This window comes from Bubalus kerabau, chromosome 18 (assembly GCF_029407905.1).
Source record: "Bubalus kerabau isolate K-KA32 ecotype Philippines breed swamp buffalo chromosome 18, PCC_UOA_SB_1v2, whole genome shotgun sequence".
Classification (NCBI taxonomy): domain Eukaryota; kingdom Metazoa; phylum Chordata; class Mammalia; order Artiodactyla; family Bovidae; genus Bubalus; species Bubalus kerabau.
In genome coordinates, this window is record NC_073641.1 from 60,237,094 (window position 1) to 60,253,392 (window position 16,299).

General features: G+C 45.9%; 1 protein-coding gene across 2 annotated transcripts in view; it reads left to right on the forward strand.

Moving 5' to 3' along the window:
• The first annotated feature begins 1,795 nt into the window (after positions 1–1,795).
• Positions 1,796–16,299, forward strand: part of ANKH (ANKH inorganic pyrophosphate transport regulator) — a 170,287-nt gene continuing 155,783 nt past the window's right edge. The window contains exons 1-2 of one of the 2 annotated variants that reach the window (XM_055555188.1): positions 7,880–8,246; positions 8,764–8,833. Coding sequence is in view for 1 of the 2 variants with exons in the window: in XM_055555187.1 (XP_055411162.1) it covers positions 2,276–2,371 (96 nt within the window). In the remaining variant the exon portion in view is untranslated. Of the gene's footprint in view, positions 2,372–7,879; positions 8,247–8,763; positions 8,834–16,299 lie in introns of those variants that run through there. The other variant, XM_055555187.1, reaches the window with a different exon arrangement.

The window sequence follows — 16,299 nt, forward strand, 5'->3', positions numbered from 1 at the left end:
TATCCTTTAAATAATAGGCTCTCTTGATCCACTTAAAACAAGATCCAACGAGTGTAAAACATACCTTTGAGGAACTTCCTATTGAAGAGAGTCCTGTACACAAGAACTTCCTGTTTTGCTGGAAAATCTCTTAAATAATACTATTTGACATATATAACACAACAAATAATTACCAGAATCTTAATTTTAATTATAGGCCATGTAATATGATGTTACATCAGAGCTGCAAGGTAAACGAGCTTCCTATTTCTCAAGGCCTTGTTCTGTTTGGAATTTTAAAAGGTCTTTTAAAATTTAAAAAAAAATAGAAAATGGAAATATTTCATGGAAGTAAGGAAAACATCTAATATTTTCAAATAATTCTGAAATACCTGAACCCAGGAGGTGGAGGTTGCAAGCTTACTATGAACACAAGCTTAACAACTCTAAATGGGAGGTAACAGGCTTGTGCCTGGGTGTACAATTACTTTACTACTTCTAATAATTAATTTATTTAATATGCTAAGTAAACTTTAAGAGATGAGGGAAGGAGTGCAAAATAATATGAGAAAGACAGGCTAAAAAACATGCAGATATACCAAACCCTCACTCAAAAATTACGAATTTCCGGAGGCAGAGCATTTAACAGGGTACAGCTCCAAGTGCAGGGCCTTTGCGAGCACACGGGTTACACGCCTATGAATCTAGATGTGCACACGAGGCCTTCTGTGTCCTCCTTTAAGGTACGGTGATTTCCACGCACCTCTCCCTTCATGAGATGCCTGAGGATGCGGGCCTGGGCCCTCGGGTCACAGCGCACCCGTGCAGAGCCATACTGGATGCCGGCGTTTGCTGCCTGGCTCACAGTTTTAAATTTTTAGGTAAAACATTCAGCACAGCTCTTATTTACCCTGAAATCACTGGGCAAGTATCATAAAACGGATTTTTATTTCCTTCTCCTTCTATATTAAAAAGAGACACACTTTTCGAGTTTTGCTTTGTTGTTTACAATCGTGACGTCTGCAGAGGAACCTCAGCTCACAGTTGGCAAAGTCGGCTGGGAACCGGTCTGGGCCCCCCAAACGGCGGCGCGCCCACCCTGGGCGCCTTTGGGCACGATGCCCGCGGCCCTGCGCGCATTCCACGCCCTCCCCGCCCGCGCCCAAGGATGCGGGTCCCCGTCCCCCTGGACACCCTGAGAGAGAGATGCTCGTTTTCTGGGTGTCTCCCGCCCGCCCAGAGCGAAGCCTCCATCTCTCCCGGGCCCTCAGCTGTCCAAGTGGGCCCCAAGCAGGTCCCCGCTCAGCTCTAGGCGGCCACCCGGGGATGGGGCTGGCGCGGCGCCTGCTATGGGAGGTGGGGTCCTCCTAATACCGTTCCCTCCCGGCCTCTGCGCGCACCATCCCTTCCAGAGCATCCGCGCTCCAGCCGCCCATCTCCCACACGTCCCGGCTCTTCCCGGGACGGTGAGGGGAGCCCAGCACCCCCGGCCCCACGCGGCTCCGGTGTCAGGGCCCGGCCAGGGAGCCGGGGCGGCCCCGGAGCCTCCGGATCGCTGGGTGCGCTCTCCTCCTCAGGTGTCCCCCGGGCGGCGCCCTCGGGTGCAGGCCGCGCGTTCGCCCGACCCCCCCCAGCCGGCTTCCCCCGCAGCCCCGCGCCGCAGCCCTCTCGGCGCGTCCAGGGCACCGCGCGGCCCGGACGGCGGAGGCGGCGGCCCCGAGGCCCGTGCGTGCGCAGCGCCCCCCGCGGCCGAGCGGAGCGCAGACGGCGGCGCCGGGAAGGAGGGCGCCGCCCGCCCGCCCCGGCCCGGCCCGGCCCGGCCCCTTCCCCAGTTCGCCGCCCGCCCCCAGCCCCCGGGGCCGCGGGCCGTGTCCGCGCCTCCGCGCCCGCCCCTGATTTCCTCCGCGCGGCGGCGGCGGCGGTGGCGGCGGCGGCGCCTCGTGCGCGCGGTTATTTATTTCCGGGCCCAAAGCGCTTATAATGGAGCCGCTGTCAGCAGAGCCTCCCGCCGCTGCCGCCGCCGCCGCCGCCGCTGCTGTCCCTCCTCTTTTTTTTCCCGGCAGATCTTTGTTGTGTGGGAGGGCAGCAGGGATGGACTTGAGCTTGAGGATCTCCTGCTAGAGCAGCCGCGCTTGGAGAGAGGGCGCCGCAGCCGCGAGGAGGAGCCGCCGCCGCCGCCCCGAGGCCCCTCCGGACCTGGCCTCCGCGTCCTCCCGCGCCCCCGCCCGGCCCGCGCCTCCCGGCACAGTCCCCTCGCGGCGGCAGATGTGTGTGGGGTCAGCCCACGGCGGGGACTATGGTGAAATTCCCGGCGCTCACGCACTACTGGCCCCTGATCCGGTTCCTGGTGCCCCTGGGTATCACCAACATAGCCATCGACTTCGGGGAGCAGGTAAGCCCCGGCCACCACCACCCTCCCCCCACCGAACAGCGACGCCCCACACTCTGCGCCCCGCGCCCAGCTCCTTGCTCCCTCTCTGCCTTGGCCTCAGATGCCCGGGCATTTAGTGGATGGGGACAGAGGCGAGTCACCTGCTCCGCGAGGCTCTTTTTAAAATCCTAGAACATTTGGTGGGGTTGACAGCTTGTCAAAGATGACTTTCTGGCATTCCATTCCTCCTCCTCCTCCCCCCAATTATTCAGCAGACTTTTCCAGCTCTCCCTGGAAAACGTGAAAAACCCGGAGGGCTTGGAGCTTCACTTATAGAAAGGTTTTTCGTGCACGGAAGGAGTATTATGTAATTTGTGATTATGTAAACCTCTGGTTTATGAGTAAAATGTAGTTTCTAATAGCTTGAGTGCCGGCGGTTTTATTTATCCCAAGTTTGTGGTGATGGTGATGATGGGGGAATTTTGCATTAGAATGTGTTCAAGTTGATTTCCCAGGTACTACTACTTTTTTTTTTTAAGCTCTTGTCTGGATTAGAGGTGTCCCAGCTGTGTTCTGATAAGCCAGCCATTGGCCATCTCTAGTTTGGGGTTTCTTTTTTTTTTTTTCCCCCCCGTCTTGGATCACCAAAGAAGGGGCGCACATTTTTGTTTGTTGCCTTCTCATTCTTGTTTCATTTTCTTGTTTTCCCCCATTTCTGTCCATGTGGCGTCATTGCAAATCGAGCGCTGAAGACTCCAGCAGCGGGGCTTTGGTGCTTAGCACTCCCCACTCCGCCGGTGGGGACCGTTTTCACAGGCCTCCTGCGCGATGCGGTTGCATTTTTAAGGCTGGGAAGAGTGTTGGGGGGAGGGGGCAGCACCTGTCACCTTGATGGGCAGGTGTCCGAACGGCCCGGGGAGTGACTGAGCAGCACCTGCCATTGTCGTATCATATTTCTTTTCCTTTAAGTCAAGAGACTTGAAGGATGTTTGTATAGAAAAAGCATCTATTTAGATGCACCTTTAGTTTAAAAGAAAACAAACTAAAACAAATAGTTTTTCAAAAAGGGATACATTTGACTCCTCCTTTTGGTGAGTATCTGCTTGCCTTTGTCTCTCTGTGCTCAGAACTTTTGACTGAACGCAACTGTTTAGCTACCGAATGCTTAGCCCACCTTAAAAGCTACTTTTTTTTACTTGAAATTGTATTGCGGACAAGTGTTCACAATGTAGCAAAGCCTCTGGAGACCTCTGTCTAGCTAGGAAGCCAGCTTAGTTCTTTTGATGAAATATTATGTCTTTTCTGTTGCCACTTTGCTCTGCCAGCACCTCCCTAGGGTCCTCCAAGGGCTCCACCTTCCCCCCTCCCCTCCCCTTCTTGCATAATTAACTGGTGACTTTGGGCATTTCCTCTAAAATTTGGAAAGATTTTTAGGCCTGAACTTATTACATTGCACATTTTAGGTGAGTTAAATTCAGTGTGTTCACCTTAACCTTTTACTATTTTCTTATCTTCTCGGAGCTGCCCTAAAGGCTCTGAGGTTGCTCAACTGATCCCTTCTTCCTGAACTGTAGGGCGCGCGCGTGCGTGTGTGTGTGTGTGTGTGTGTGTGTGTGTTATAGGGATAACTGGGAGAAATGAGTTTTCTTTGCCATAATTAAACGGCCTGAAACATACCACAGTGTTGCCTCCCATTTGCCTTGATTTAATGCAAGGTGATATAGCTAAGAATTTTATTTTAGTGTAAAGAAAGGAGTCTCCCTGAGATCATAAAAGGGAGACTAGACATAAAAGAAGCCATACAAGCCGTCTATCCTAGTGGGTCTAATTGAAACTCATCCTTGAGACGCTAAGCTCCTCGATGTAGGTGACATAAGCAAAGTGCTGAAAGAGTCATCTTGTTTCACAGAAGCAAGTTTTATCAACAAGTGTTTGTTTTGTTTTGGTTTTTTTTGAGGCCCTTATCCCTTAAGTGCCAGTGTATTTATGGGGTTACAGGCTGCCTGGTGGTGGAGATAGTTTATCAGAGTTGAGGGTAGAGAGATGGATGGAAGAAACTGATATGTTTCCAAAACCTTGCTTTGCCTTCTGGCATCAGATGATAATTTGACAAAACAGGGCAGGGTGCAAAGAACAAAACTGGCTTTTTTTACTGTAAAACTGAAGGGGAAGAACAACAGTGTGAGCTAAAGAGTGACCGGGTCTTAGGTGGGTTGTGAATAAAAGAACATTTTAGCCCAACTGCTTTTAGGCACAATAAAGAGGAAGAAAAATGATGCCATTATATACAAATATGGGTCTACTTTAGACTTCTGAAAGTATGCAGCTCTTGACATGGAGTCTTATCTAGTTCTCTAGACAGATGGACACATGTAGGTTTCTACCTTCTTTCCAAGCAGGGAGGTGTGTTACACCTTGCTCTGGGCGAACAGTGATTCACATTTCAGTAATTTACTAATCCTCAAGTAGGCAGGTGACATGGGTGTCCAAAGGTCAGAACAGCCCCTGGTTCCCAAGCTTTCGAGAGGAAACCCAAAATTAAAAAATAAAGCATCTCACTTGCTTTTAAGTCTCAAGAACGAAAGGATACTGAAATCATTTAAAATGTTTCTTAGGTGAAGGTTTTTCTGTTGGTAAACATCTTGGTTTGTGGTTTCTGTAGAAAATGTGGACAGAACTTTTAAAATGAAAATCCAGCTATATGCACGATTCCACTGAAATTTGAATAAGCTGCCCATGTGACCATGTGAAGTTATTACAGTCATCTCAGAGCTGTTAGTGTTGGGGGGAGGGCGCTGTGAAAAGGCCTGTGACGGTCTATCCAGGGCCTCCTGATGGTTTTCCATGAACATTATCTGTTTTGTATAGCTTTCCCTGAATTGTTAAGGTCAGCCAAGGAAGAAACCCGAATATTATGGAATATTTATTCTAACAAAATCTCTCATCACACTTTTCAGTTTTGATGGTGGCAGTAATTTGGAGGTCAGGGTACGTGTTGAATTCTACACTGGAAAAAAAAAAAAGGCTATATGGAATAGAATGACCTACTTCTTAATATTAAGCATAGGCATCATAGAAAAAAATGGACTTCCCTGACGGTCCAGTGATTAAGACTCTGAGATTCCAATGCAGGGGGCAAGGGTTTGACCCCTGGTCAGGGAACTAAGATCCCACATGGCCTGCAGTGCACCAAAAGATAGAAGAGGAAAGAAAAAAGAGAACACATCCCTTATTGCAGAAACTAGAATAATGTTTGTAGAACCCTTTAGGTGTGTTGAACACTTTATGAAAATTGTACTATATGTGAAATTATCATTTTGTCTCTATTTTTACAGATTAAGAATCAAAAGGATTCATTGCTTCCATTCATCGAGCACTTCATTTGTATTTGTAATGTCTCAGCACATGTTATATATGGGGAAAGAATAAGAGGCTTAGACGTGTTAAGGCGTAAGTTCACACAGGCTGTGCAGGGCAGAGTCAGGGTTCAAACCATGTCTCCCTGGCCCTTAGCCATTCTGGTCTCTGCTTATGCACTGAGAGCCACCCCAGGAGTTTTCTTAGAAATTTAGAAGCAACTCCTGGCTTTTCTAAGTCCCAGCCTTGGTTTAGATGTAATCTTAGCTGTCATATTTTGAATTTTAAAAGACTCAACAGATGTAGGATGGTCATAACAAAGGTCTTTCAAAAAAGGGAGATTGTGACCAAGAGGGTCATATAAGAAGGGCCCAATTATCTAGATCATTAATTAAATCAATGCTGTATCTTACTTTGATGAGGTTGGCATAGCCTTTGGTTAAAAGTGAGCAGAAAGGGGAAGAAACAAGTGATATTGCCCCAAATTGTGTAGAAATCACTTAGTCTTTATCATCTGAGCAATACAGATTGCTAAGGAAAGATGGAAGATGCAGAGAGAAGTTTTGAACGATGTATTTCTTCAGAAGTGTCTGCAAATGTCCATTTGATGTCACCGTATTCAGAGGGCTGTGATTTCTGTTTAAAATCAAACTTGATACAAAGTCCCTGAATTCCTTAAAAGCCAAGTTCGCCAAATTATGTAGACTAAATCAGTAATTCATTTTTTAGGATATCTATTGACACTTAAAGTTGGCACTATTGGTAAAGAACCCTCCTGCTAATGCTAGAGACCTAAGAGACACGGGTTTGATTTCTGGGTGGGGAAGATCCCCTGGAGGAGGGTACGCCATCCACTCCTGTATTCTAGCCTGGAAAGTCCCATGGACATAAGAGACTGGAGGGCTACAGTCCATGAGGTCGCAAAGACATGACTGAAGTGCCTTAGCACATACACATGCCATGACACTTAAAATGTTAAGGATGGCTTTGCTGGGGAGACTTGAAAGAGAAAAAAGATAACGTTGTTCTCATTGTGTTCTGCTCTGTGCCAGGCAGTTTGACACCCAAGGATTACTTGTTATTGCAGGTTATTTCAGATAACCCTGAGTGAATCAATCAATTTGGTTGGGTCCAGTATGATACAGGAAGGACCCAAATTAATCTGTGAGTGAAGAGTTTTGCATATGAATTGTTAACTACTAGAGTAAGTTGTGTGACAGGAATGTTTCACGTTGCCCCAGCCCCCTTTCTTACTTGTGAAACCTTTAGTTAGGTTTCCATGGTGTAAGAGGGTTTCAAATTACTAACATCACAAAATGGGGGGGGGGGGGAAAGAGAGAGAGAGAGAGAGAAGCCCCAGAAAAGTGGCTTAATAAATATTCCCCTTGTCTGCTAGTAGAGAAATGAGCTCCAGCCCACCCCAGTTTTAAAAAGGTCTCCAGGAGGTATGGGAGTGTTTTTCAGTGAATGTTGTACATGGTACTGGCCACTTCATCCAAGGTCAGTATGTGATGGAAGAGCTCCCCAGGCAGAGCTTGCCCTCAGAAATAACAAAAGTGTCCATTGCTTGTTTTACTTTCCAAAGTACTGACAGAAAAGGAGACCCCAGAATGAGTTTCTAAGTAACTGTAGGTGAGAGACTTTTTTCCTCCTTCAGTCTATTCTATACTCTTGGACTAACTCTCAAAACAGCATTTATGTTTTTGAATTATTAAAGTAACATATGCCATTTAAAGTTTGGTTTGCTTGTGGGCTCAGCCAGGTTCCACTCTTTGCGAACCCATGGACTCTAGCCCACCAGGCTCCTCTGTCCATGGGATTTTCCAGGGAAGAATACTGGAATGGGTTGCCATTTCTTTCTCCAGAGGATCTTCCTGACCCAAGGATTGAACCAATCTCTTGCATTTCCTGCATTGGTAGGTGGATTCTTTACTACTGTGCCACCTGGGAAGCCCCCAAAGTGTGGTTACATATTTTAAAAAAATGGGGGAAAACGTAAATTACCTTTAATGCTACTGTGAAGAAAAACCCCTATAATATTTTAGATATCTCCTGCCTTTTTTTTTTTTTACATAATTAAGGAGATATATATACATATATATATATGTATGTATGTTTCACAGAACTCACAGGTATTTTCCCCATGTCACTTAAAGTATTTAACTATGGTTTGAAATAGCAGCATAATTTGTGATTGTGTGACATGCATAATTTCATTTGCTGTATATTCTCCTATTGTTTAAATGTTGAGGTTTTTTTTGTTTGCTTTTTCCAGTGTAAACTTAGTGGACATCTTTGTGTAATAGGTGGATAATGTGTTTTCTCTGATTGCCTTGGGCTTTATGCCTGGCATAAGTTGATGCCTATTTCAGTTTCTCATTCATACATAGAAAATGAGGTCACTGGCAGTCTGTATTTAGTCAAGGACACTGGCCCTCCTTAGTTCAGTTGACAGTTACTTCTCCACTGTGTTTTCCCAGTTTCCTTTAGACGTACTGATGTATTTGCATCTAAAGTACCTCTCTTCCATTGCACTTAGGTAAGTAGATTATTTCTAGAACCTCAAAGATATAATCTTGTGGTTCGTTTCTTTACTCATTTATTTATTGGGGTGGTTTGATGAGCAGCTTAACTACTACTTTGTCAGAACACTTCTTCCTTCAGAAGGTATTCTAATACTTAATGCATCAAGACAATATCTAAATCTTTTTCTAGTAATACATCAAATTCTTTAAAAGCAGTTTTAAAAGTATACCAAATAATAATAATATATAATATAATAATAATAATATTTATGGTACCATTTCACTTTTTTGACGTGACAAGCCCAGTTTCATATTTGTGGCCAGTAACTGGTTTCCATGTCTTTTTGCTCTCCCTTGTCTGATCTGGGGCAATGGGGTAGATTATGTTGGGATGAGAGGTGAGAGGTCATATGTGGAAAGTCATTCCTTTAATGTCCTGTGTAAGTCAGAATAAATAAACTCGTTAAACTTATACCAGAGTGACTTGGGTCATGTCTACATTTAAAAAACTCAATTCGGTAATTTTTTTAGCACCTGTGACTTAATTAGTCGATGAGATGATGCCACAGCGCTGCATTTTCTGGGTACCAGCTACCTCTCTGTGAGTACGTTTTCTTGATAATTGAAGTGTATCCCTTAAAATGCAGATCACTGGTTTTCTTTTTGTAGCACGAGGTTGTTATTGCTGGAAAGCTATATTGCACATTTTTCTACCATATTAAATCAATGCTGTATGCAAAGCACAAAGAACATCTTTCTCGTGGCTTGTGAATGTTGTGCAAGGCAATCAGCTGACAAGATGTCCAATGACAGGTGATATTCAACATACTTAACAACGAGTTTGGCACTGACTGATAAAATAAAAATAATAAGATAATAATGAATGAAAATAGCAAATACATGTTGAATACTTGCTTTTTCATTTTCTGCTTTGGATCTGCCCTGGACCCCAGAAACTAAACTCCATTAGAAGGCCATGAAAAAAATGAAGAATATATTTTGGAGGCCTCCCTTGGGGAAAAAAAAAAGCATATATACTTTGTGACACTAGCCCTCCTGCCCTGGCCTAATTTTGTTTCTCTTCTAGAGAGATTCTAGAGTCCCTGTCAGGTAGGTGACATTTGAATAAGAAGCATTTGACACAGGCCCTGCTCTCAAATCAGGTCACATCAGTTGCGAAAACATACAGGAAACGCTTTTGCAGTCGGAGCATCACAGAGAAGATGCCTCATTGCACACTGCAGTTTGTGATAACGTGAAGCGAGGCGTTCAGCACTCTAAGTAGCACACACTGAGTGTGTGGTCTTGGCGATGAAATAGTAAGCCATGAAGAGGTCGTTCTCACGGCTTGTCTCCCCTGCCTCCTTCTCTCTAAACTCTCCTGTCCCCAGAGTGGATACCACCCGTCTATAGAGATGAGAATCCCATGGACAGAGGAGCCTGGCCGGCTACAAGAGTCGGACACGACTTAGCGACTAAACCACCATAGAGATGAGAAGAGAAGTCACAGGAAGGGAAATTAGTGGACTTCATATCAAGCATATAAACCACAGGTCTTGTTCCTGTTTTTTGTTTTGTTTTGTTTTTTAATACACACTTTTGGTCATGCCTTGGGGCATATGGGATCTTAGTTTCCTGCGTGCATGTGTCAGTGAGTCGTGTCCAGCTCTTTGCAACCCCATGGACTGTAGCCCGCCAGGCTCCTCTGTCCATGGAATTTTCCAGGCAAGAATAGTGGGGTGGGTTGCATGCTCCAAGAGATCTTCCTGACCCTGGGATCAAACTCACATCTCATGTGTCTTCTGCATTGGCAGGTGGGTTCTTTACCACTCGCACCACCTGGAAAACCCCTTAGTTCCCTAACCAGGGATCAAACCTATGCCCCTTTCACTGGAAGATCGGAGTTTAACCACTGGACCATCAAGCAAGTCCCTCTGTTTTGTTTTTGCTGTTTCGATGGTTTGGGGGTCATTCAGCTGCAATGCCAACAACCAAGTACCATTCACAATGCTGAGAACAAATGAGCTTATAACAACCAAGACTGTAGTTATCTCAAGTCAGCTGATGACTTCTGCATCACAACTTCCTGGTTCTATATAGTTGCTTCTCCATGCCAAAAATGTTTTCCAAGTCCATCTTAGGAAGGGAAGTAACTTACTTATTTGTCAGGGCAAAGGTGGTATTTATTCCACTAGATAATGAGCGTGTACATCTGGTCCAGGAAATGCCACAAGGTCCCAAGGACAGATGGACCAGCTTCATTTCTACTGGTCTAAGTTACAGCTCACAGGGTCTAGCCGACTTTTACATTTTTCATGGGGTTTTGATATCACAAGATTGGCAAGGCTTTCCATGAGACTGACGCCCAGCGCAAGGTTGTTTTCTTGTAGGTGAGTTTGTCAGTATGAACGGACAGTCCTCTTACCAAAATGAGTCCATGTCTCTGTCCCCAACCTTGGGGTGGGTGAGGGGCTGGGTGGATGGCTCCTTCTCTGGCATAAGGAGGCAAGAGGCACCTCCTTGCCCATTCTCAGCACACGTCCTGAGCCTGCTCTTTCCGGCTGCAGTGTGCCCATTTTCATCCCACCTGGATGGGGACTGCGGCTGGCCCTGGGGGACCTATGACTCCAGGCTGGGAGGAAGTGAACAGCAAAAGTGGGACTCTGGCTGAGAACTTTCAAAGATGACTAGAAACGTGAGGCTGAGACTCCTTAGGGCATGCAACTGGAACCAAACGGTTGGAACGCAGAATGTTTACCAGCAGATTAAAGGAGCAAATTGAGCCAAGATGAGAGGGACAGGAGTTGGCTCTGTGGCCATGATCTTCCCAAGATGTCAGAAGTAAAGGTAACTTACTTTGTGAGGCACACAGGAAGGGTTGGTTTGGGTGGGGGAACTTTCAGGATTGTGGTCCAGCATAAGCATTTACATGGTGAGAGCTGGTCACTCCTGATTTTCTTAACTAAAGAGTAATGCGTGTGTGCTAAGTCGATTCAGGCGTGTCCAACTCTTTGCAACCCTGTGGACTGTAGCCCACCAGGCTCCTCTCTCCACGGGATTCTCCAGGCAAGAATACTGGAATGGGTAGCCATTTCCTCCTCCAGGGGATCTTCCTGACCCAGGGATTGAACCCACACCTCTTGCAGCTTCTGTATTACAGGTAGATTCTTTACCACTGAGCTGCCCAGGGGAAGCCAAATAATAATGAGCCCACATCAATGAGCTTGTCAGCATCCCTGCTCAGTTTTTTGTCTTTTTTTTTTTTTTAAGAAATATACCATTAAGTATAGGGAAGTTTCTGAGTCCCAAACTGTCATTTTTTTCACTTGCCAATTGGCATATGTGTGGCTGTTTAGCGTTTTCAGAGGTGTCTTTAGGATGATAAGAAGTATATATACTACTGACTGCTGCTCTATAAACAGCCCCAAGATCTGTTGGCCACTGGGTCATGCATTTTAACACAGGGCAATGGTGATGTGGAGAATCTAAAATAGCAGATTACAAAAAAAGAGAAAAAAAGTCATCTGACTCCTTTAAATGGTTTGGCAGGAAATTCACCGTGGCTGGGACACAGCTGCCTCCCACGACGTGTGGACTAAACTTGATATTTTATAAGGACAGACAGCACAGAGGAGAGTAACAAATAACGATGCTTCATAAGAGAGTGGTAGCTGTTGCCTCTTCAGGATCCTAGCCAAGTCCAACGCAGAAGCAACTGAAAAGACCCCTTGCCACCTGCTTGATCCAAAACAGGGAGTCAGAGGTCTCTGCTCTGCTTTAGACTCACATTCAGTTCTGTTTCCCTGGAGCTCTCCCGGGGAGCTTGTTTTTTCTTGGGCCAGTTATGGTTCCACCCCCTCCCATGTCCTCTGTAGCGTTGCATCACCTGGAGTCCCACGGGAGGTCAGGGTGGACCTCCCGGCCTCCCACACTGAGCCTCACATCTTTCCGTGTCAACACCACCTGTGTCTCACACCTCTTGGGCTGCTTACCAAACCCAGTGAGGCTCCCTGGAGCCGTTGGCAGCTTAGTCCAAGTGTTTACCGCTTCCCTGGATGAGCCAGTGTTTTAGGAGCCTGGACTTAGTTCCAAAGATCCACTGTAGGGCCCCGAGCGATTGGTGGCTGAGATGTAGAACCACTTTTGTTTTCCTAAAATTCATGATTAATTGTTTTTAGGCTTCATATGTCCTCTTTCAGGGGAGGAGGCTGTTTTTCTTTCCTTTTCCCATTTATATGCAGTGAAATGTACAGATCTTATGTGAACAGGTGCATGAGTTTTGACCGATGACAAACGTATACCCGTGTATAACCCACACCCTGATGGCTCAGTAGGTGAAGAGTCCACCTGCAATGCAGGAGACCCAGGAGATGTGAGTTCAGTCCCTGGATCAGGAAGATCTCCTGGGACTTGTGGCAACCCGCTCCAGTACTCTTGCCTGAAAAATCCCATGGACAGAGGAGCCTGTTGGGCTTCAGTCCAAAGAGTCGCAAAAAATTGTGCACAACTGAGCAACTAAACACACACACACCAGTCAAGATATGGAGCGCTTCCATCAGCCCAGAAGGTTTCTGGTACCCCTCTCCCAGGGGCCAGCTGCTGTTCCAAGTGCTGCGGGAGCCTTTTTAATTGCTCGGACAAAGCGACACACATGCCTTTGGTCCCAGATAACTGAGTTTGAGGCCGTTGTTGTTATTACATTCCATAGCCCTGTGGACTGTAGAAGGAGGCTGAAAAACAGCCTCCTCCCCTGAAAGAGGACATATGAAGCCTAAAAAAATGGCTCAATATTGTGGATTTTAGTGGGTTTAAGGCGGGTGGACAATTTGACTCTCTGTGTGAAGTAACTCTTCTCCTTATTCTGTACTATTTGGTGTTTTTAATTCTTCAATGAATGTACATCCGTCAATTATATGATGATTCTGATTTTCAGATATGCTTAAAAATTAAAGTCTGCTTAGAAAGCTGGCATCATACAATGAAATGTGGTACGTACATACAATGGATTCTTTCCAGCCCTATAATAGAAATGAAATCGTGATGTATGCAACAGCATGGATGAACTTTGCTGATGTTATGCTATGTGAAATAAGCCAGACACAAAAGGACATGCTTTTGTGTGTGTAGATGTCTCCACCTATATGCATTACCTCAAATAGTCACGTCATAGAGGCAGAGGGTGGACTAGCAGTTACTGGGGTTTAAGGGAGGGAGGAATGTGAGCTATTGTTTAATGGGTACAGAGTTTCAGTTTGGGATGACAAAGTTCTGAAGAGGGATGGTGGGGATGGTTGCACAATACTGTGAATGTACTTAGTTAAATTAATGTACCTTTAAATCAGGGATCCTCAGCCTCTGAGATCTTAAGGCCTGATGATCTGAGGTGAAGCTGATGTAAGAATAAAAGAAATAAAGTGACAATAAATATAATGCACTTGAGTCATTCTCCAACCATCCCCCCCCACCCCATCTGTGGAAAAAATTGTCTTCCACAAAACCAGTCCCTGGTGCCAGAGAAGTTGGGGACTGCTGCTTTAAATGGTGAACATGATAAATTTTATGTTATGTATATTTTATCAAAATTTTAAAATTTTCATGAACTGCATAAGATGCTCAGAAAGCCAATAGGTTTTGAAGAGGCCTCTCTTTTTTAAAAAAAAAGTTTATTAATTTTATTCTAGATATGCTGCTGCTGCTGCTAAGTCGCTTCGGTTGTGTCTGACTCTGTGCGACCCCATAGATGGCAGCCCACTAGGCTCCCCTGTCCCTGGGATTCTCCAGGCAAGAGTACTGGAGTGGGTTGCCATTTCCTTCTCCAATGCATGAAAGTGAAAAGTGAAAGGGAAGTCGTTCAGTCGTGTCCGACTCTTAGCGACCCCATGGACTGCAGCCTACCAGGCTCCTCTGTCCATGGGATTTTCCAGGAAAGAGGACTGGAGTGGATTGCCATGGCCTTCTCTGTATTCTAGTTATAGTCATTGTATAAAGAAGGAAAATAAAAATATAGAAAAGAAAGGGCTTCTCTGATAGCTCAAATGGTAAAGAATCTGCCTATAATGCAGGAGACCTGGGTTCAATCCTTGGGTGGGGAAGATCCCCTGGAGGAGGAAATGGCAACCGTCTCCAGTAGTCTTGCCTGGAGAATCCCATGGACAGAGGAGCGCGGCGGGCTACAGTCCATGGGGTCACAGAGAGTCAGACATGACTGAGCAGCTAACACTTTCACTTTTCTTCAGAGGGAAGAAAATAAAAATATATACCATAATCTCTAGACAACCCCCCCACCTGGAACTAGTGCTGCTTATTATTTTAGTGCTTGTCCTTCTCATCTCTTTCTATCTATATATTCTAAAACAAAATTGTAACCTCTTTCCATTTTACCTCAGAGGCAAGTTTCCCTTGATTTTTCAGTATTCATCTCAGATGGCATTCTTTCACAAGGATACACCATTCCCAGATTAACTGATCCTCTGTGGCTAGATTTCTGTTTCATTCTATTATGAACAGTGTTCTGAAACGTGTTTGTTCAGGAATCTGTGTTTCTGATTATCTGTTTGGATTAAATGCTTGCGGGCTTGTGCCCCTTTTCAAGGCTTCCCCTGCGTGTGACACCACACGGCTGTCCCAGTTGTCCCAGTTTCCCCTGCAGGCGCCTGCTGGATGTGGCCCCATCCCGAGCAGGCCTTCCCACCCTCGTTGCTAGATCTGGCATTCTAGTTCTCTCAAAGCCGTGTGGTACTGAACTCTTTCGAGTGACTTCTTGTATTAAAAGCATGTTTTAAATGCCGAGAGATCAATTCAGTGTTTCATCATGTAATACTTTTAAACTCTTTCAGGCCATACATTCTTTCCAGGAAGCATGTATCAATATGTTCACCGCCCAAAGTGAAAGAGTTAGTCGCTTAGTCGTGTCCAACTCTTTGCCACCCCAGGGACTATAGCCCGCCAGGCTCCTCTATCCATGGAATTCTCCAGGCAGGAATACTGGAGAGGGTTGCCATTTCCTTCTCTACAGAATCTTCCGCACCCAGGGATCAATCCTGGGTCTCCCACATTTCAGGCAGATTCTTTACTTGTCTGAGCCACCAGGAAAGTTCAACCACGTGCCCGCTTGGGGCTGGACATGAGCACAGGAAGGAAGAGGAGTGAGTTGGTTTTACTCTTGTATGTCTGGGAAGATACCTGTCTCTGCAGGTTTCAAGGCAGAGAAAAGTGTCTTTTTTTTTTTTTTTTTTTTTTGAATTAAGTGATGCTCAAGAAGTGTGCTTCCCAAACTTCTTGTGTGAATTCGTGGGAGGGGGAAGAAAAATTAACCCATCTTCCAAGATGTCAGGTCCTGCCTGAGGCACCTGGCATGTACCATGGGGGTGTCCCCACCCCCACTTTAAAGATGAACAGATTGAATAGCTGTGCCAGGTCATTCAGCCTCTGCAGAGCCGCCAGGCTCCTCTGACCGGTGGCTCATGCCTAGAGTCTCAGAGGAGAATGTTTGGAGTTGCCTGTGTTCTAGGGAAGGGCGAAGCTGGTGATATTTAGGGGAAAGGGAAGATAAAACGTCCTCCTGTCTTTTCTACTCTCCTTGACTGTGACTTCTTCCTTTAACCCAGTCACCTTGCTATTTAGAGCCCACTTTGGAGAAAAGGGGCAGCGTGGACCAAGGGCGATGGTTCAGGCTGATTGAGAGATGCACTGGATTCCTGCAGCTTCTCCTCTGTAGTTTCTAGCAGTGCTGCAAGCTGACCTCAGCATGGCTGAGAGAAAGAACTTCCACCTCTGCCAGGCCCCCTGGACATGACCTCCTTCGTTTGTGCACCACCCCCCAGCTCTGTGACCTTGAGCAAAGGCCTTGATTTCTGGAGGCCTTCAGTTTTCCCAGCTGTTAAATGGGTGTAAAGGGTTTCCATCCCTTCTTTTGAAAGTGTAGACCACACAGACACTGGACACAAAGAGCTTTGAAAGATATGAAGAGCTTTGAAAAATATGTAAAGAAATATGCTCGGGCTTTACTCCAGGCAGGCTGCTGCTACGCCTGTTTATCTTCACTCATCCTTGACTAGAGCTGACCTT